The sequence below is a fragment of the Emydura macquarii genome, unplaced genomic scaffold (assembly GCF_026122565.2).
Source record: "Emydura macquarii macquarii isolate MOO-44397 ecotype Brisbane River unplaced genomic scaffold, CSIRO-AGI_Emac_v2 contig_1551, whole genome shotgun sequence".
Classification (NCBI taxonomy): domain Eukaryota; kingdom Metazoa; phylum Chordata; order Testudines; family Chelidae; genus Emydura; species Emydura macquarii.
The window spans coordinates 17,647,268-17,669,240 of NW_027131688.1; the positions used below are offsets into that span (position 1 = coordinate 17,647,268).

The 21,973-nt window shown below is 42.3% G+C and overlaps 1 protein-coding gene across 5 annotated transcripts in view; it reads left to right on the plus strand.

The window, feature by feature from the left end:
* Positions 1-1,093: 1,093 nt before the first annotated feature.
* The window catches only part of AKT1 (AKT serine/threonine kinase 1), a 106,470-nt gene continuing 85,590 nt past the window's right edge, over positions 1,094-21,973 (plus strand). For 4 of the 5 annotated variants that reach the window (XR_010921152.1, XM_067554959.1, XM_067554962.1 and 1 more), the window contains exons 1-2: positions 1,094-1,814; positions 8,150-8,314. Coding sequence is in view for 4 of the 5 variants with exons in the window: in XM_067554959.1 (XP_067411060.1) it covers positions 8,269-8,314 (46 nt within the window). In the remaining variant the exon portion in view is untranslated. The remainder of the gene's footprint in view (positions 1,815-8,149; positions 8,315-21,973) is intronic. The other variant, XM_067554960.1, reaches the window with a different exon arrangement.

The window sequence follows — 21,973 nt, forward strand, 5'->3', positions numbered from 1 at the left end:
ATCTACATACCACCACTGTGCGTGCATGGAGCTCCCTTGATTTCAATGGAGTCCTCATGTGTGTGTATATATTTGCTTGACTGAAGCCTACGTATGAAAAAAATCCTGTGTTGTAAGGTGAAACAAGCAATCACCTTAATGAATGGCTGCTCTTTGGTGAAGTGTACGCAGGAGGAAAATGAGAATATGACAATCCTCCTTACACCATTTGGGGATTACTGCTGTTACTCTGTTTCATTTAGGCTATTTTAAATGTATGTATTTATTTCTTTCCTTAGTCATGATACCTTTTAGGTCTCTTATGTGTAGTCTATCTCCCTGATTGTAACTCACAACTGCCCATATCTCTAATTGTTGTTGTCTATATGTGGGTGGCTGTGTTGCCAATCCCAAGCATAAAAAATCATGAGACATGCCCCATCCAAAATCATGAGATTGGCTTTAAATTCATCCAATTGTAAAAAAATCCTTAATTGTGTATGGTTTTTTTAGTCTACTTGGGTTTTTTTGTGTGTTTTCAGGATACACTTGTATCACATTTTTAACCTTTTCTCCAGCATCATAAAACTTGCTTTTTAAAAAATGAAATCTGAGATTTTCACTTTACCAAATGAATTCAAGAGCTGAGGCTTTACTGAAAACACAAAAAAACTGGGGGAGTTGGCAACACCACTTTTGTTGTTGTTGTTATTTGTATAATGGTAATGCCTTTGCTGCGCTAGGGCCCCCATTGTGCTAGGCACTGTACAAAGATGATAAAAAAAAGTCTCCAGATGCTTACAGTCTAAGTCTGGTCAGGTTCCCTCTTCTGTTGTGTTTGCCTAGCAGTTCCTGGGGGAAAGAGGGATAGAGCTGTGACAGGAGCGAATCAGGCTGGACTCTGGTCCCATCAGTGCGCGCGTGCTGCTGAACAGATCTCCTTTTAGTAAACACCAACCTGAGTGGAAAGCAGTTACCATGATAAGGAAATCTGCGGGTATAGGAAGCCAGCGGAGTTCCCCATTCCTTCTGCAGCCTGCAGAACAAAACACCTTTCGTGTGCAATCGCAAAGAGAGAGAGAGAGTGGTGACCAGATCCCAGCCAGCAAGTGTGAAAAATCAGGGTAGGGGGGGTAATAGGTGCCTATATAAGACCCGACTATTGGGACTGTCCCTATAAAACTGGGACATCTGGTCAGGGGTCCGGGACAAGCGCTTCTGGAGCTGCGGAATCCCCCTCACCCCCGCCCGCTCCCAGCCCAGGCGGGCTGGCTCTGCAGAGGGAAGGGCTGATTCCGCGGGCGGTAGGACCCCGCAGGCATCGGCGAGGCCAGACAGCGGCTCCCCCAGCGTGTGTGTGCGAGCCGAGAAGCAAGCAGAGGAGGGGAGGGAAGGGCCGGGCGGGCACAGGCTGGCGGAGCCGGGAGCAGCGTCGGCGGCAGGAGCCCAGCCTCAAGCGCGGCGGGTGGGGGGTGGCTGGGGCGGCAGCTGCAGCAGCTCGGGGCCCGGCCGCCCCCTCTGCTCCCGGGGGCTGCCCGTCTCGTGAGCGGCGGCGGTAGCCCGGCGAGCCCCGCTCGGCGCCGGGCGGGCAGCGCAGCGCAGCGCAGGCGGGGGTCCGGCCGCCGCGCTCCATGGGCTGACTCCCCGCGAGAGGGGGCGGAGGAGCAGCAGCGGCGGCAGCAGCAGCAGCACCGCGGCGGGCTCGGCGCAGCAGCCGGGGATGGTGAGGAGGAGGCTGCGCTAGCCCAGTTAGGCCCTAGCGCCGGACCCGGAGGAGAATCCGCCCCCCTTTCCCACCGCCGCCGCCTCTCCCGGGGCTGCTCCGCTCCAGGCATGTAAGTGTCCCCCCTCTCCCCGGGCGGCGGGAGGAAGCGCCGGGGCCTGCTCCGCCCGCCCGGCCAGCCGGGGCCGGCCCCCCTCCGCCTGGCGCATTGCGCGGGGCGCACGCCGGGGCTGGGGGCTGGTGTGTGCGGCTCCGTTCGGGGCTGGCTGGGGCCGGGGCCTCCCCCCGCGCGCAGAGCGGGCCTCGGCTGAGGGTTAGCGCGCTGCCTGCTGCTGCTGCTCCCAGCCGGGCAGGGGCCGAGGGGGCTCGGGGCTGCCCCCCCTCCCCCAGTCCAACTTACTCCCTTTCTCGTCTCCGTCTGGGTGCGGGGCGGGTTGGGCCGGGGGGGGCTTTGCTCACAGGAAGCTGCCGGCCGCTCTGGAGATCCGCAACTGAAAGTGTTTGTAGCTGAAGCGCCTGGGGTCTCCTTCCTGGACCCCCCTCCCCGCCCTTCGCCCCCCAGTGTGCCTTGGTAGGAGCTGGGCTGTGCGTTGGAACCGCTCTTGTCGGGCTCCTTGTGTGTGGCAGTGTGTATTGCGCTGCTTTTGAGTCTGGTGGCTGCTCATAAACAGGTTTCTCAGTCTCCCCAAAAGTTATGACACGATTTAGGGTAAAAATGTAAGAAATAGAATCAAGTGGGTTCTCCTCCCCCCCCCCCCAACTTCGTAGCGACTGACTTGTTCCTTGCAGACTTCTAGCACTTTCACCTCACTTCAGCTTCACTGAAAAACACTGTGTGAGTGTGCCTGTTTCCTCAGTCTGACCTGTGTATTTTGGACTTGTTTATCAAAGCTAGTGTGGAGATGCATTAGAAGGTTTGATATGGTGCCATTGGTACTGGTGTGGATGCAGTCTTATTAATGTGTTTTGCTTAGGTGAAGTGTTAACTGTGTTTATTTCCCCTCCCCAATATGGAAGAAGCAAATGCCTAATTTGGTTTTGTTTCTTTACATCATAGCAGAAATATACATGTTAAAAATGCAATTTTTAAGAAGAGTTGCTGGATTAAGTATTACTATAATATTTGTTTACAAGTGAAAAATGTGTTGTGGGGCTACTAGATTATCTTATATAGCTATTATTTTCCTACTGACAGCCAGAATATTTACCATGAACACAGTAGTATTTATGGATTTGAAGACTTTGCCACTATCTTTCACTTTTTGAATAGGTGTGCTTTCATTGTTTCGCAAATATCGTACACAAAATTCTTGAAAGTATGTAGTCAGTGTATTAAAAGAAGTGATCAATTGTAAAGCAAATATAATAAATTGGAACAATTTCCATATAGTACCTACAGTGTCAGTTTTCACTTGCAAGCTAATAAAATTTGCTAGAAGTACTTTCGTTGATAATTAAATGGATTTATCACTTGCTTTATCCTTACAAAGTATGGAGCAAAACTTTGTTTACAAATGTGTTCCCTCTGATTCCACTGTACAGTCTCCCGACAGTATATGCTCATATAATTTAAAACTTGTACATATAATTTTATAAACCATAAATTGGCTTGTTTCTCACTTGAGGGGCATAATAAAAGTGTAGGGTTCAGGAGAAGCTGTACCCTTCTGCTATCGCCCTCAGTTGCCCTACTTACAATGTGTCCACACTACAACCAGAACCAGAGCTAGGGAGAGCTAACCTTGTATAGCCCTCCTCCCCTCCAGCCCGCACCTTGAACAGAGTTATCACCCTGTCTGTTGGTTCTTTGATTATTAAAGACATGAGAGCAGTAAGCATTGCAAACTGCAGTTTAGAAGTCTAGATTAAGTTTATGGAGTCACAGAAAAGGGGATGTGTTTTATAGTTTTCTTTTGCTCTGAACTTGCGATTTTACTGTAGCTTGCAATATCTGGAAAAGCCTTTCCAAGCCTTATTGTAAGCTGCATGTATAATGACAAAATACCTGTTTTGACATGGTGGTTTAAGTGGAACGTCTTCTAGACTAATGGGGAATATCAGTAACCACACATGGCCCACATCAGGATTTTCAAAATTAAGCTTTAGATATAGAGCTGGTTGTTCGTTTTTCAATAAAGCAAAAAAAATTAGTAATTAGAATTTGATGACTCTGGCTCAGATTCTACCTCCGCAGGCCTGCAATGGGCGTAGAGCTCCATGAACGCAATGGACTTAGTGGTTCTTCTGTACAGAAATGATGGTGAGATTTGTGGGGCTCCAACACACAAGTCAAGGCGGAGGTAAAAGGATGAGGCTGGAGGGTCTGTTTACTGCTTGGATCTACCTGCCACTGTTGTATTTATTTAGATGGAATAAATGGGCCAAAGGTGTTAATACAGCCTAGTCGCTGTCCGACATTAAAAAGTGTTAAATGAGGTGCAGAATTTGGTATATAGAGATCTCAGCTTGCTTAGCACATGGCAAACACGCTATTAAAAGTCCTTTTAATAAAGATAAAGGAAAACCGTTTCAAAGTTTAACAACAGCAGCAACAGCTCCAGCTCATCTGAACTAATTTCTTCTCTTTTACCCAAAATAATAATTGTTTTGATACCACCTAAGAGACTATCAAATGGGTTTTTTCCTTCTAAAACCTTCTCCAGCCACAGGGAAAGGGAACAAGGGATATTGTTAAAATGAAAGTCTAATTTAATACTTTACCTTTTAAGTGCTTTAACTGAGGATAGGGCACTGCCTACGGAGTCTGGTACTTCCCTTAGGCTGTAGTTCTGACTGTAAAGTGGTGGTGTGTCCCCCACACACTCTTACCAAGATCCAAGCATGTTTCCCCTGAGCGTGACCTGGCTCCACAAATTGCTCAGGAAGTGAAGACAAAATAAAACCTCTTCCTGAGCAGGAGAGCACTCACTTTAAGAGGGGAACAGGTGCATCTCTTAATTTTGTAGGGCACTCAGTTCCACTAAAGATGGGGCACATGTAAAAGAGAGCACCCTGATTAGGCAACTTCCTGTCTTAAAAGGCTGCCCCAAATATATTGAGTATAGCTCTATCTTCTACTTGAAGATTAATTTAGGTGGTCCCTTAAGACAGCTTTCACTAGGCTAGTACACAGGGAGGTGGTGTATCTTTTTAAAATTAATAGCTTACTGAATGTTCACAACTTTTATGCATATATTTATCAACGATTCCCTGCATTAACAGAATAACCTGCAGTGAGACATAAGATATTATTTATTTATTCAGTTTTTGTATTTTAATCTGTCTGAATGATGTGTACAGGTGGCATTTTGATATTGAATAAGGCGTCAGAACAAATCTTTAAAAAAAATCAGAGAAAGAAAGAATTGTTCATCTCCAGCTCTTGCTATCACTCAATCACATGCAGACACAGGCTAGACAAGCAAGCCATAGTCACCTCAGATGATTTCTATTCACTGGGAACCATTTTTAGAGTTACTTAATGAGCCTCATGATCATCCATTTTTTCAGCTTGTGCAAAAGGCAAACCCCACCTTCCATTTGTCCATATCCAGGAAAGCATGGACCCACCCAGCAGGGCTGACTTCCTCTTCCTGTGTGAAGAGAACGTTTTGCTGCCATTGTGCCTTTCAAAAACCACCTCTTTCTCTGGTGAATTACACTAGATATAATTTGGATGTGCAATTAAAACTGCACCAGATATAGCGAGGTTATGCTAGATACAGCTTTATGTCTGATTGCACTGTGTGCTCTTGGGACAGTGGTAAGACATCCCGCTGTTCCTTAATGTGAATTAAAGATATTTGAAATGAGTTTGCTCTCACTAACAGTGGTTCCCAACCCGTGGCCCAAAAATGACCTGCGGGGTCTTTCAAAATAGCCTGCCACTCCCCTCCCGCTGGCTGCAGAAAGGAGCCACTGCCAAAGGACCCAGGCGGAGCATGTTGCCGTGGGGCTACAAGACCGGTGCAGGCCCCTTTCTGCAGCCAAGGGGATGGGAGATCAGTGCTCCCCTCCTCTGGCTCCAGCAGAGAGCAAAGCCAGTGTTATCTCACCCTCTCCCGAAAGAGACTGGGAGGGGGCAAGGATGTGCCTGGAAGTATAGTTACACCAGCATATTGAGGAGGGTATGTTGTACTAAGTCCATACTGCCACTCCCTTCCAGGAACAGAAGACAGAATGACTTCCAAATCATGATCTCCCTCCTGGGCTCTTTTCAGGGATAGTGGACTAAGATGCTGCTACTTATCCTGGGCGAATTGTGAGCTGACAGTCAAGCTCATAATAAATTAAATGGTGGTATACAAGTATGTAAATCTATGAATCCAGGTGGATGTTGAGTAATCTAGCCTTAGACTTTAGAAACTTTTTTGTCATTGTTTTTGATTTCTTTTAATCGGGGGATTATCTTTCCTACTAATTAGTTATTTTGCTTTTAACTTTCTCTTTCACCAAGTGACTGTTGAAAAGGGATTGACTGCTTATTTCCATTGTTTTAAATTCAGCACATGGGGGTCTGATGTACAGTACCCTAACCCGTAGTAGCATAGTGTTCTACCAATAAGTAATGTGTGTTAATTTTCACACAGCAATTCCATTTTCAGACTTCAGCTGTGATAATTATAAGGTTTTTATTCAACACTGTACAGATTGCTCAGTATTGGAGAGAAGGCTTTAAATGAGGTTTGTTCTCTCATTGGTGCCTAGGCATAATCGTCGGTAGGTATGTGGGAATAACAGCCTATCATGTATGTCCAGTCTTACCTTAACTACATGTCAAAAGAAGCTTGTCCTAAAATAAATTTCACCAAGAAGTTATCTCCATTTTGTAACATATAGTTCTCCTATACTTGTCTGTGAAGTTAAGAAATTCCTACATATTTATGTTGCTGTATCAGATTTTTGTATTTTTTTTCTCCCCATGGCAAACCTCAGGCTGGCTTCTTAGAGCTGATAATTATAAGAAGTGAGAAATGGCAAATTGCTAACTTGGAAAAACAACGATTGATTGGTTTTTTATTTATTTGAGAAATACAGGGTGTAACTTGTAAAGAAAAGTGTGATAACAGGTGAAAGTTCATAGAAATAAAAATAGGGACCTGACTTTCTTTCTCACACAAGTCATCCCACTCAAAGTTGAACATTTTGTGTATACAGCAATTGATATAACTCAGGTTTAACTTCATTAGACAGAAGCTCTGTCTAGCTCTGAGCACTGGCAATGATATATGGAGTCTCTCATCTCTATCAGAGATTCAAACCTAGCCCAGGTTTCTAATGACCAGAAGTTGTTACTATCTGTGATCCCCACAGTGGATACATGAAATTAGTTGACCGTAGTCCAGTTCCTAATTGGCCATTATCATAATGACTGGTATGTTTGTTGCCCATCCAAGTAAAAGTGTCATGGACTGAATATGCATAAAGATGTGGTCTCTCCAGAACAGGAGTGAGGCAGTGATAAGCCTGTGCATTTGAGTTGAGTGGCAGAGGGAGGTGTCTAGCAGGGGTGCTTTAGGTTTAATATCTTTGCCATTATCTGGAATTTGGGCTAAAATTACATTTTTAATGATGTTCCCCTGTGATATTGAATTCAAGTTGCAGATACTTCTGAGGACTGAGAAATTATAAAAAAAAAAAAAAAAGAAACCTAAAGAAATTGATAACATGGGCAGAAAATTGGAAGATAATACAAGCTAGTACCTCTCGTGAAGAAATGATTTTCCGTGGGTGAGAGAAACCTGGAAAACAGACCTACTGGTGATAGTGGAGAGAAAACCGAGAATTACAATAGCAAGGGAGATCAAGGAATACAGTTTGAGGCTGCATAAGCAGAGGCCTCAAGCAATAAGATCAAGGGGCTGGAGGGGCTGATTTATGCAGAGAGAAAGTTAAATAATCTTACCCAAGGTACTGCATGCTCATTTAAGAGGCGAGTTGAATTCCTTAGAGAGGTCAAGGGGATAGGACTGGGAGTAATGGGATGAAATTAATAGGAAAACTGAAGTGGAATATTAGGAAAATCTTCCTGACATTGAAACGCATTAGGCTGTAGAAGTCTCCCAAAGGAAGTGGTGGAAGCCTCAGTGCTGGGGATATTAAAACTAGACTGGATAAAATCTCAGAAAAATAACTGTTGGGGAGTAGTTTTTGTTGGTGGGGACATGGAAGAGACCTGGATTAAGTTTTGCAGTCTGTTTCTAATGTATAGGGTTTGTACTGACATTGCTGCTGCCTCCATGCTGTTCAGTGAGTAGATAGAACTTCCTCAAACATACACTTTGTCATTCCCATTCCTCCCCCAAATAAAAATATTTCTGAAGAACAAATTCCTCATTTAGACTTTGTAATCAAAACAATATAAAAGCTACCCTCTGTTGTAGTCATTACTCCACACATATGAAATGCTGCAAAATGATTTTTTTTTTTTTTTTTAAATCTTTTTAGAAGTAGCTGAAAGAGAGAGGAAAAAAGCCCTTTCTGTGGCCCCTTCTGCTGGAATCCAGAAATAACAGCGGGGTGATCTTTTGGCATAAACTCTTTTTTCGAGAGACATTCCTGCCATTATGAATGAAGTAGCAATAGTGAAGGAAGGATGGCTTCACAAACGAGGTAAGTGCCTTTTCCTTCCCATTTAAAGGAATGCTGTCTGTTTGGGTCAGTCGACAGATTGGCTTGGTCTCACCTTCAATAACGTACCTTTAAATAGCCCTTTCTTATTTTTCTCTCTTTAAACCTGATCCTTCCTAATGGTAAATATACAAAAGGAAGACTCATGACTTTCCATGAGCTATGAAGTACTCTGTGAAATGTGCGCAGTATGTTTTTCTCAGTAAACTCTGTATCTTCACCATTTGGTTTGAAAATTATGCTAATAGGAAAAAACAGGCTACTTAAAGTAGAGAGTTCAGAGTTGGACTATAGCAAAGGTGGGACAATTTATTTTGTCTCTACAGTATCATTTTAAATGTAGATAACGTATCTGTAGCTGTTCTGTCTGTGTGTATGTGTCACCAGAAAATATAATTGTCTCAAAGTGAATCTTCATTTGGACAGTAAGGGATACAATGATTATCAGCTGTGCTGTGATCCCACAGTAGTTTACTAGTGAATGCACTCTGGGTTCTTTTTAAAGCCCTGCCACTCGTACGGAAGTCCCAAGACATGAGCAGTAGCATTAGTTTTGCACACTCCATGTATATCTATTTTAATACTGGTAAAATAAAACTCTGGGCAAATCCTTCTGTATGGGAGGTGGGGCAGAGAGCTGAAATATAACTGACACTATAATTGCACGTCCCTCTATCCTGTTGCATTACTAGACATTCCCTTTACTCCCTCAATGTCTTGCTAAGAGTAAGTGAAATTTTACAGTACGCTTTTTTCCTTAGGAACAATGTTGTTATGTTATCAGGTGTTTGGCTTATTTATTTCTTTGTACTGTACTACTGCTTCCTGGAAAGGAGAGAACAACATTAGGTGCTTTCCCTAATCTCATCATTTGTTGTAGACAACAACAGAGTTTGTATGCTTCAGTAATGTGGAAGCTCTACTTCTGCAAACTCAGGATTTTTTTGGACAGTTTGCAACAACAAAATAATGTAATCTGACGGTGCAAAGGTACAGAATAATTTTTGGGGGAGGAAGATAGCATTCCTTATAACCTTGTTAAAGGCTGAGGACTTTTTCTACAAGAATAAAATTGATAAAATCCATGTTATTAAAATAAAAATTATTTTTTGTATAGTCTGATGTATCTTTTAGTTTTCTGCTATTGTCTGATAGCTTGTCAGGAGAATTTGACAGGGCCATTTGACAGCACTATAACTTTTTATTCAGTTTTTCATTCTGATTTGTTTCCAACAATATTTATGCACATAAATGTCTCCTTGCTAGACCTTAGAGAAATGTATAACATCTTAATTCATGTCACTAGATAGTTCTGAAGAAATTTAAATTACCTGGTGCAGTAAATATGTTTGACACACATTTTGGTTGGGTAAAACAAGGGAAGGGAAAATTGCTTACATTTCATTTTCCAGTTTAGGATCTTATACCTTCTTGCAATTAAAGGGATAGTGTGTATTTAACTCTCTGTTCTGTCTGGATATTTGTTTTTACTTAGTTACAGCTAATAGCTAACATGACTATAACTGAAAGGAGTTGGAGGTAAATGTGTTTTTTGTGTGTGCACGCGATTGGCAGCACTTTGTCTATATGGTTTTATTGTAGTCCGTTTTCCTCTGTTTGTGTGGGTCTTTCTCACAATGGGGGCGGGGGGGAAGAGAAACATTTTTTAAAATAAGAAAGCATGGTTGTTAATCCACAAACATTGTTCAGGGGAGATTCAAGGGCAGGTAGCATCCAAAATTATTTTTACGTCCTTTAATAATAATAATAATAATAATTAATAATAAAAAAAGTCTGACTAGATTTCAAGTTGACAATGACCCTTAAATTGAAATTTCTGTGCTTCCTATGGTAAAAAAGATAAGATGAACACAAATTAAGTACTGGTTCTTCATACTTTGCAATATAGCTTGGGGATGTCTTAGTTCCAAATTCCTGAATTGATTTTTAGATTCCTTTGGAGACACTCTATTGCCCGCCAGGCATCAGAGATTATAATCTGTCACTAATGTTATAAAATCACCAACTGAGCACATGTGTTGTAACCTTTTTTTTTTTTTTTTTTTTTTTTTTGGTAGGGTAAATAGTAGTGCATGCTGTGTATTTGAGATTCAAATTTGGTGCTCAGTTTGCATATTCATCTTGGTGTTTTGCATCTAAGTAAACCCCATCTCTTTATCCTGGTTCCCCCACAGCCTTTACCCTCTTTCCCGTCCTCTCCTGATGCATACTGTGGCATCTATTTCCTTCCACTTCAATGGTGAAACACAACTGTTAATGTTGCTTCACAACCAGCAGATGAGAGATTTCAGAAACCAATGCAATATTCCCTTCTCTGTTTGCCAGGAGGCCACATGTGCTAGCTTGACTATTTTCTGGGTTCATTGGCAGCAATGTTGAGATTGGTCTTGAAACTTGCATGGAGAGAGAGAGAGGCTGGTCCATGAGTGTGGAGTTTTTTGTTTGTTTTTTAAGTGACTTCACATCTACAATGCTTGTTACAGATCTTCACTTGAAAAACACCAGATTAATTTGCTCATTCTGCAAGGCTAAATGCTCCAGCCACAGGATGTTTCCAAAACTAATGTCTGGTACTGTGATCTTGTGAAAGAAGACATAAACAGTAATTACTGTAAGGAGGGACTACAAAGGGAAGATTACAGATACAGTAAACATATACATTTTGTCTTTTTGGTAGCAAGTAAAACAGATCCTGACTGCTTGCCATCTTGAAAGGTCCCATGGTTCTTTTCACAAGCGTAAGGAGTGTTAACCCCAGCGACTGGCCAAATGCCAGTTTGGATAATTATGTTCTGCCTACCTTAAACTCCCTCCACAGTTTCAGTTGGATAAGGTATCTTTTCAGTTCCTGTCCTGAACAGTTGAACAGCATGGCTGTGTGCAGTTAAACAGTTGCTACATTTCACCCCAGCGGTAGCTGCGTTTCAGTGGTTGCAGTGATTTGTGTATGTGTAAATCAGCTTGCAAAGTGCTTTGGAGCCCTTCTGGATGGCAGGTGCTGTCTAAGCCATTATTATCTAGAGCAGGTGGTTTTGGCCTGGTAGAAATGGAAATAGCATGACTTTCTGGGGTAGCTTCCTTTCTTTAGCTTGTGTTTCTTTTTTGTTTGTTTATTTCAAAGTCAAAAATATAAATGGAGAAATGAGAATCTCTTTCTGGGCATGTCTGTTAGTTCCTGGGAACCCCATGAGTCAGTCACTTAAAGGAAGTACCACTTCCAGTAGTGCAGATGTTTATTTGTGGAGAGGTATCTCCATGACACTTCTAACCTCAGCCAGTCAGATGTATAAGAATTCATGAATGAACTTTTTTTTTTTCTTTTTTTTGTCAGCTGGCAGTGCATAGCTCTGTAACCGTAATCAGGATGGAACAAGTGCTTGCTCATCAGCTATGCACATGAAAACAATTGTTAGAAAACCTGATCTCACTTTGCAGAATTGCTTAATGCATATGTGGAAAACTTGGAGCAGAGAAATTTAGACTTGTCGTGCTTAGGGGTTTGTATGTGTGTGCACATAGAGTACATGATGTTACATTGGTAGACGGGCGAGACATTGAGATTTTGTTTTGTGGGAAGGGATAATGGGGGAATTAAGCTGTACAAGTCGCATGACCAGAGATGATATGTGGGTACGAGGAGACCATCATCTGCCTTTAATGGTTTTAGATGTTGGAACTCAATGTTACTGTATTTCCAAATGTATGTCAATGGCGCCCAGAGGTTTGGATGGGTTCCCTTTTGTGTGGAATTTCTTTTAGACCAAAGTAAGTGCCAACCTCAGAATCCTGTTGATTTCCTTTCCCTATCTCCATTCATCTTTTCACAGCAGTGGGTCCTCCCAGTATCAACTCTCCATCCTTATATCTGCCTTTTCCAGTGTGTCCTGTCATTTGTGTTTCTCGTTTAGATTGTAAACCCTTCAGGGAAGGGACTGTCTCTTTTATATGTAGCATACAGAGATGAGCATTTTGTCTAGGCTAAACACGGAGATAAGAATCATCATGGGAATCCCGAAGCAATTACAAATATACACAGGGATTTTGTCCACCAATATGTATCAATGTGTTGGTATTTTTGAACAGTGAACGCAAACACTGCAAAGCAGTTAAGCCAGCAAGTGTAGAACACCTTATCCAGCTGAAACTGAAGGAGGATTTTAGGCAGTTAGAATGTAATTACCCAAATTGTATATCTGGCTGACCAACAGAAAAATACTGCTGGAAGATCTTTAATGACAAATGACTTCTTGTCTCATCTGAAAAACAGTACTTCCAGCAGCACTATGCCTCCCAGTGACACGTGAGGGACTTATTTTTGCTCCGACATGGAGGGAGCATTACTCCCTGCTGAATAACCAGTGTTCTTTAGAGATCTCCACACCAGGCATTGATCTGGTGCCACCCTGATTATCTTGGAAGGTTTGGTGTAATCACGGCACAAGGTGACTGCAGGATATGCATAGTTAAACCATTGCATTGACGCACGCTCCATTTGGCTGAAGCCAAGTAACATGGCCTAAAATACTTCAGAGTTGTTACCCTGAAAGCCAGTCAATATTTTTAACAGTTCATCTGTTGGTATCAGTTGAACCAGGGTCACATGATCATGTTTCCACCAATTGGCTTGTTTGGCGATCGCAGGGATATAGGCTGTTACTGCTGCCCTGCAACTCTTACTGCTTTTCTCTTCAGTTACGAGCTTGCTCCCTACTTGGCCCTTCAACTTTTGGGGGGTTTATGTCTCTTCCTGCAGTGTAGCTCTGAGCTTTTCTACCTACCTTTGCAGCCAGAGCTTTCAAGATTCAGATTAGTTCAAGGATCCACTGGCTTTCATGGTATTTCAAAGGAGTAGCGCCTGATACAAAAGATCTTAAGACATCTGGAGATGCCAGCTGTAAAGATACTTCAGAGGAAGAAAGGAAAGGAACAAGATAGGGGCTGAACAAGAAATGGAGTGGGGGATTCATAATGGAGGGAAAGGAGTTACTGTTTCCATTGTTTTAAAGAGAATAACAAAATATATAGCTGAAAGTTTGTAGCTTATAGGGAAATGTGTTGCTATTGAGGTTTTTTTGGGGGGGGGAAGACCTTTGGTAAGCAATGCCCATCTTTGGCTTTGCATGCTGGTCACTTTTTCAACACAAAGGGCAATGGGTTGGTGCTATAGCTCTCAATTTCTGTCTTTCTTATCCTGCCCTGGGAGTAGGGAGGAACCAGGAAATTGTAGGCCAATAAATCTGGCTTTGGCGGTAGGCAAGAGTCTAGAGACCTTAAGAAAGGATGAGATCACAAAACATCTGGAAAAATATGAGCCGATAATGGCTAGTCAGCTGGACTATTTTAAAGAGTAAATCTCAACTGATGGAATTATTTGTGGAGAGATTGTAAGAAGACATGAATGCAAAGCACCAAAGACAATCTGTTTTGGAAGGCAAACGAATGAAATGAACAGGGCTAGCCAGTACAACAAAGGTAACATCAGCATTGAACAGTGAAGAAAGCTGACTGAAGGGAGATTGCTGGGTGGAAGGAAGGGCATGAACAAACTATCAAAGGAGTAGAGCTAGTCGAAAGTGTTCCAACAAAACTTTTTTTCAATGGCAAATATCTTTTGGCTCAAAACAGATTTTTGTTGTGAAAAGTTTTTATTTTGGACCAAACTTTTAGTTTCTTGGGAATAAATGTAATTAAAAAATAAGTCCAGAGGTCTTAAGTTCTTTTACCAAGACTATAAGTGTGCCATGTCTTAAGTGATTTGAAAGCTTATTGAAGTGAACGCAAGGGGATCTCTCATCCTCTCCATTGTGTAGGATGCTGTTGGTTTGTTTTTATTAATGTGGTTTTTTTCATGTGATCATTACAGTGTTACCAACTTCCATGATTTCATTGCGAGTTTTGTGATATCTGGTGTTTTTAAGTCCTAGCTCTAGGAATTGTCATGTGATTACATGAGAATTTCAGCTTACATTTTTTTAAATGAAAGCTTGGAGCCCTCATGATTGTAAATGAAAGCCTGAAAACATGACTTAAGTGTACTGTAAAGGCTAGAAAACCAGAAGGCAAAGAAAAAAGTACTGAAATTATATTAGTTTTTAAATCTCATAGCTTTATGGAGAATGATTCAATATTTTTAACAATTTTAGATTTAACCGTATTGTTGGTCTCTCTGTTAACTGGGATCATTCCCATGAAGAGGTCTGAAGACCAACATTTGTCTGAAGACAATTTACATTTGTAAAAAGTTAGCAGTATGAAAGAATAACTTAAGCATATACTGTAAGAGATTTAACATATCTACATAGTTTTCTATTACGGTATTATGTCCAAACTGTCTTTTTTTAATCAGTCAAATCCTGGATATATTACATCTAGATATTTAATTAAAAAATGCTTAATAAAACCTAAGGTTCAGCCTCTTTTATTAAGATGTGTTTTAGTATTTTCAGATCATAGTTCTAGCACACACATAATCAACAAGGAACTATGTCAGAACTGATATTTATATTCATCAGATTCAGTAAAACGGCCAACAAAATTTGGCCCTTGTTGAGATGAATAAATGGCATTATATGTATATAACAAATTTTAACACAAACACATCATTTATAAGCGGAGTTGACAATGTTCATTACAAAGTAAGCTTCCAGCTAAATTTGACCAGATAATTTAATGAGTGCCTACAAAATTAGGCCCTGTTTATTATTTAATCGTATCTAGTGGATCATGTTATAATTAAAGCACTGGAGTGGGACTCAGGGTATCTGGAGGATCAGCTCCTGGTTCTGCCACAGACTTCCTGTGACCTCGGGGAAGCCACTTAGGCCTTGTCTAAATCTAGGTTACACCAGTTAAAGCACTACCACCCTGGTAGTGTGAGCATAAGTATGCCAGTATAAAGATGCTTATATTGGTATAGTTGATTCCCTGAACTTTAGGAGAATAAACTGTGCTGGTATAAAGCATTAAAATGTCCGTTCTAGGGGCTGTTCTGGTACAACTATTTTGTTGTTACATTGATGTAAATGCTGTGTGTAGGCTGTGCCTTAATCTCCCTATGCCACAGTTACCCCATCTGTATAATGCGGAAAAAACTACTTCCTTCGTCTGTTGAGTTTTAGACTGTAAACTCTTCAGGGCAAGGACTGCTTTGTTCTCTGTATTTATATATGTAGGATCCTGGTCTTGGCTGAGGTCTGTAGGCACTATTCTAATAGAAGTAATTTGTATTCATTCTCTAAATTCAAGTGTTACTTTCCTGATCAGAGTTACAATACAATTTAAAAAAAAATCAGATTTAACTTGGTTTCACCAGAATTTGATTTTTATTTAAGTGAGTGATCTTGAGATGAAAACATTTACTTCTTAAGCCGAGAAGAATGCATTCAAATCTGCACTGATTTAAGTAAAATGGTTTACTTATATTCATGCAAGTCTGTGTGTGGACACTTACTTTAGAATAAAAATACTTGTACTAAAATATTAGAAACTAGATCAGTTTTCATTTGCACCTTTTCTTATTTCAATGCAAGTTGGTGCGTAGACCAGGCCCCTAATTTCAAAGCTTGGGGCAAGGTCTGGGCCTAAAGGTGCTAATTAGGGTGTGACACTGTTGCTCTGGAGAAAGTGAAGCAGTTTTTGGGATAGAGTTTTTTCTAGTCACGAGGGAGGGTATGCTATACTTAAGGCTTGTCTACATCGGAATGCTCAAGAAAATGTAGTCCTAATTCATTCTTAAAGTGGATTAGTTAAACCACTTTAATTCTGAATAAGTGTGTCCACACTGAGATTTAAAGTGGCCTTAATTTGGTTTAATTTAATTCACTTTGGAAGTGAATTAAGGCCACTTGAATCTGGAATAAGAACTTCCACCTAGATTTAATGCAGTTTAACTAATCCACTTTAAAGTCACACCTTCAGTTAATTTGGATTAATTTTCCTGAGTGTTCCTGTGTAGATAAATCTTCAGTGAGTTTGTAATAGTGAGCAGTGCCTAGTAAGTTCTTGGTTTTGCTTTGCCATTGTATCTCAGTGAGGTCCATGTTATATTGGTGAACCACACCCCCGTAATCATGTTGCTTCTCAGAGGCCTTGTCTAGAAAGTTTTGTTGACAGTATTTTTTTTTTTGGTGATAAAAAAGCACTATAATTTATAGTGCTTGCACCCGTCCACACAGCACTCATTTTGTCGCAAAAACGTGGCTACACTTTGTGCTGTAATATCGACAGTGAGAGCAGTGCATCTTGGACAGCTATCCCACAGTGCAACTCAGCAGCTTCTGCCACTAGGAATTCTGGGGTGGGGGAGAGGAGCGCGGAGTAGCATGGGTGCTGGCTCAATGTCCCATGGTGCATTGTGTTTCTGTGCCGTCATTCATTACGTTGCTGGCAGCGACTTACGCCATTTTTTCAATGGCTCCCCACTGTTTACTGTGCGCCCGCCATCTTTGTTTGAAAAGATGGATCCTGTACTACTCTCCACTGTTGCTTTCAGCTTTCTGAATGCATCATGGCTGGTTGTGCAGAACATCATGAGCTCTGAATCAGAACAGGAATCCGAGGAGCCTGACCTGCTGAGTGACATGCAGACAAACAGCACTGCATTACTGTTGTCATTTATGGAGCATCTGCACATGGTAAACTGCTGCTTCTGGGCGTGTGAGACAAGCACTGAGTGGTGGGATTGCATCGTTCTGCAGGTTTTGGATGATGAGCAGTGGCTACAGAACTTTCAAATACACAAAGCCACCTTCATGGAACTCTTTTCAGAGCTCGCCCCTGCCTGCGGTACAAGGACAGCAGAATGAGAGCTGCCCTCTCAGTGGAGAAGCAATCGCTGTGCAATCGCTTGGCAATCACTGTGTGGAAGCTAGCAACGCCAGACTGCTACCGTTTAGTCGCTAATCAGTTTGGAGTCAGCAAGTTCACCATTGGAGCTGTGTTATCACAAGTGTGCAGGCCCATTAATCACATTCTGCTGTGAAGGACTGTGACTCTGGGCAATATGCATGAAATAGTGGATGGCTTCTCAGCAATGGGATTCCCTAACTATGGCTGGGCAGTAGATGGTGCACATATCCCAATTTTGGCACCAGATTCTCTTGCGATGGAGTACATCAAAAGGAAGAGGTACTTCTCTGACACTCCAGGCGCTTGTGGATCACCATGAGCATTTACTGACAACACAGGATGGTTAAGGAAGGTGCATGATGTTCGTATCTTCAGGAACGCTGGCCTGTACCAGAAGGCACAAGCAGGATCTTTTTTTCCAGATGAAACGATTCCAATAGGGGATGTTGAGATGCCGATAGTGATCCTGGGAGACCCCGCCTACGCACTAATGCCATGGCTCATGAAGCCTTACACAGGCAACCTGGACAGCAGCAAGGAGTGCTTCAATAACAGACTGAGTAGGTGCCGAATGACTGTTGTGCATTTGGCAGGTTAAAGGCGCGCTGGAGATGCCTTTATGGCAGGCTGGACTTAAATGAAGACTATATTTCAGTCGTTATAGCCGCCTGCTGTGTGCTCCATAATTTGTGAAGCTAAAGGCAAGAAGTTTGCCCCTGGGTGGACCACAGAAGCGGATCGCCTTGCATCTGAATATGAGTAGCCAGATGCTAGGGATATTAGAGGGACACAACAGGAGGCCATAAACATAAGGGAGGCATTGAGGGCCCATTTTGATAATGAGAACCCATTGGGTGTTTTGAAACTGCGCTGTGATATTCTGTGACTGCTCTACAGTTGTACATGTGTGTCAGTGGTAGATGCACATATCGTGTTCAACACATAAATAAAGAGTGCTTCTTATTTTGAGAGCTTACTTTTATTATTATTAAACACAAAACAGCACACAACACAAACAAATCCCAGAGGGGAGAAAGTAGTGGGGGGCAGTGACAGCTATCAAGTCAGCTATCGTTTTTGTAGCTGTCCAAGGGGCAGGGGGGGTGGAATGAAGGGGGTAGCGAGATGGTCCGTGACTTTGGTAGGAATGTGTAGGAGTTGTTGGTGGAGTGTAGGGAGAGAAGTTCTGTTGCGGCTGCGGGGGGTGGGGGGGAGGGAGTGAGCTTGTATGAACGGTGTCTGCAATGACACTATTGTCTTTAGAAGCTCTGTCTGCTCCTCCATGGCCTTGATCATTTGCTCATGGCCAGCTAAAATTCTCTCCTAGTTTTCCTTCTATTCCTGTTTGTCCCTCTTCTGAGATTCTGACATCGATTGTCTCCATGCCTTTTCCTATTTTTGATGCCTCAGGACAGGAGGAGTTTCTGGAACATCTCCTCCTTGCTTTTCCAGAGTCACTTCCTTATCAGTCATAGGTGATCTGCCGGCGTAGGAGCCTTGGCTGCGAAGGTCACATCTGTGTAAGAAAAAGAAACAATGAACAAAACCATTATTGTGAGTGCCCTCACAGTACACATGAATCACTGTGAAACACATCTCCTTCTCACTGTCCCCCTGCGCAGAGTACAACTCGTTAATCAGATAGTGAATGGTGAGTTGGGGGGAGGAAGGGACGCAACACCATACAAGTAGGTCTAGGATTGGTGCTTGCTTGGGGCATAAATGCAGGTACATTGGGGAAACAAATTTCAAATTGTGCCACCATTCTCCACAGGCAGGGGCCATAGAAGCAGATATCTCGCTCCTTAGAGTTAGCAAGGATGCATCCCCTCCATGCGAGCAGCTTCAAACCAGGTCCCTATGCTGCATGACTGTGCGCTGCTCTGGTCCCCGCTCAAGTAATTACCAATTGGCATGGGAAAGTGACCTACAATGGGGGTAGAAACACAGCTGCTCTGCCCAGGAATCTGGGAATACCCTCCAAAAAGTTTCCTAGAAGTCACACCGTAGGATACCCGTGAAATCTCCGCATGCAGTAACGTGCTTCTCAGCTGTACTGCGTAGATGCGCAAGGGAACAGGAAAGCACATGCAAACACAGCTACTTCTATGTATTTCTATCCCTTCAAGCACCTGTATGTTTTAGCCAAGCTAAGGACCCCTCTGCCTTCGGTACACAACCAGCATCAGCTTCCAAACACTTACCAGAGCTCCCCTCTCCTGCATCCTGAGTGCTTGAGCTGAAGGGCTGGGGGGTCCAGCTGTAACCTTATGGGGTCGAGAACAGCTCTTGACTCCCAGCCTCAGCAACCAGACTGTTCCCCAGCTCCGGGTCATCCTTCAGCTCCACTTCCTCATCAATGACCTCTTAGTTGGGGTTCAGTCCAGTATATGGTGGCCCTGGGGCTGTGGAGGTGTCTATGGGTGTGTTGGGGTGGATGTGTGGTCGCCGCTGAGAATGGATTCCAGCTCTTTGTAGAAGCAGCAGCTCATTAACTCTGCACCAGAGCGATGGTTTGCTTCCCTGGCCTTGTGGTAGCTCTGCCACAGCTCCTTGATTTTTAATCTCGGCAATGCAGCGTGTCCCACTCATAGCTGTTCTCCGCCATGGCATGAGAAATCTGGCCATAGGTACCGAAGTTCCTTCAGCTAGAGCGGAGCTGGGACTGCACAGCAGACCCCCCCACAAATGCTGATCAGGTCCAGCAGCTCCTGTGTGCTCCAAGTGGGAGAGCATTTGCTGCATGGAGCTGGCATGGTCAGCTGGGAAGGTGAGATGCAAACTCTCCACGCTTGACCAAGCAGGAAGTGAATAAAAATTTTAAAATTACTGCAACTGCAAAGGGGGTGGGTGGCTGCAGAGCAGCGGAGTGCAAATGGATGTCCAGAGTGGTCAGAATTGGCATTGTGGGGCGTTTCCGAAGGCCGATTACCTCGACAAAAACATACGACCGTGTCTACACTGATGATTTGTCACTAAAAGTTTGTCACAAAAAGCTCTACGTCTCTCGTTGAGGTGGTTTTATTTTGTCAACATAACAGGGCAGTTTTGTCGACCAAAGGGTCATTGCAGTGTGAACACCAGAATTGTTTTGTCGACAAAACTCTCTAGTGTGGACCAGGTCAGAGTGTCATCGATGAAACATGCTTAGGTTTGAGACCAGGACTATTTACGGAATGTTGGGCTTTTTTTAAAAGGGGTCTCAATTGGAGAACTTACTTATTTCGTTTTGTTGGCTTTGCTCCTTACTTGTCAGGAGTTGAGGGAATGGGATAATGGTATGTTTCTTAACCTGAAAACCAAAATCTCACTGCAAAGAGTTTGTTTAACCTATGAGGTTGTTTTAATTTTTTTTAAATTTGTTTTGCTGAAATTGTTGTTTCATTGTTCTCTGTGCTCTCTTGATGTAGTTTAAGTTGCCTTCTTGCTTGCATGATAAGTGTGTGGTGTGTTTTCCCCCCCAATAATATAATTAATAACTTCCTCTAAGTGAGAACTAGGAAACTAATACAGTTTTCATATTTGGGAAGTGATTCCCCAGTAATAACCTTCCTGTTGATTTGAATTAATCTAGCCTACTGAGCACAATTGTGACAATCTGTTTCCATTGCTTTCTGTTAAGTTTAGCCTGTGAGGTCCTGATCGAGCGAGCGAGAGAGAGAGAGAGAGATGGGGGGGGGGGGTCGGGTGGGAAATAGTTAAATTACATCATCACAGAAGAATACTTAGTTTTAAAGCTATGCCAGACTACATTGGCACCCCTTTGTTATACAGTGTAGCTGAAAACGAACTGCAGCAATAATGAACCTATCCATCTAAATCACAGCAGCTGAACAACTGACTATTCTATCTCAAAATGCAAATGTGTTGTGCAGAATGGATTTAATTGTAAATGTTTGCTTAGTAGGGAATATGAGCCTTTTAGTTTGTGACAATAATCATGAATACAAAGAATCCACAGAATTGTAGGGCTTCTATAGCTTGCCCCTGTTCTCATAACAATATTTCAAAGCCAGTTTTTTTTTTTTAATATAACATTTGGCTTCGTTTTAGCTAATCACTAGTACTCCAAACACACAAGTGCTAAGAGATGTTGTGAAAACTGAAAGATATCTATATACGTATAGATCAAGTTTGATTTTCTATTGTTTTTCTTTGAAGTGTATTGTTGTTTTTATAGTTTAAGATAATGGGATGATAAAGTGCTGACTTCCAAAATATTTGACTTGTTTTTATAACGCAACAACATTGAGAGTTTTACTTATTGCTTTAGTTTTTTCACTTAGATTGTTAGAAGGTGCCTTTTACGTGTTAAAAGGTCACTGTTAAGGATGTCTAATCTGGGTAAAATAATCCCATGAAAGGTGGCAACTGACAGTTATTCCTTTGTCAAAAGTATTTAATCCTGCATGTATGCTGTCAGATGTTGCTCATAAGGATTGCACTTTTGTCACTGATTTTAATTTTTAATTAATACTAAAGTGTGGGTGTTTTGGGGAGGAAAAAAGCACTGATCTGGACTGGCAGAGAGGCAGAAAATAGGTCCAACTCCCAACTATCTCTAGATATTCTGCACAGCAAGAAAAGGCAATGATAGCCATAAAAAGAATGAAATAGGTGATTGTGCATCCATTGGCATTTCATATGTGTATTCTTCACACTAATAGACCTCAAATGTGTATTAGTTCTTCTGAAAAAAGCGTCTGAAAACTAGGCCTTTGACATTAGAAACGTTTACTGTGCCAAAGTTATGATAAGAATTTGTAAATTTTG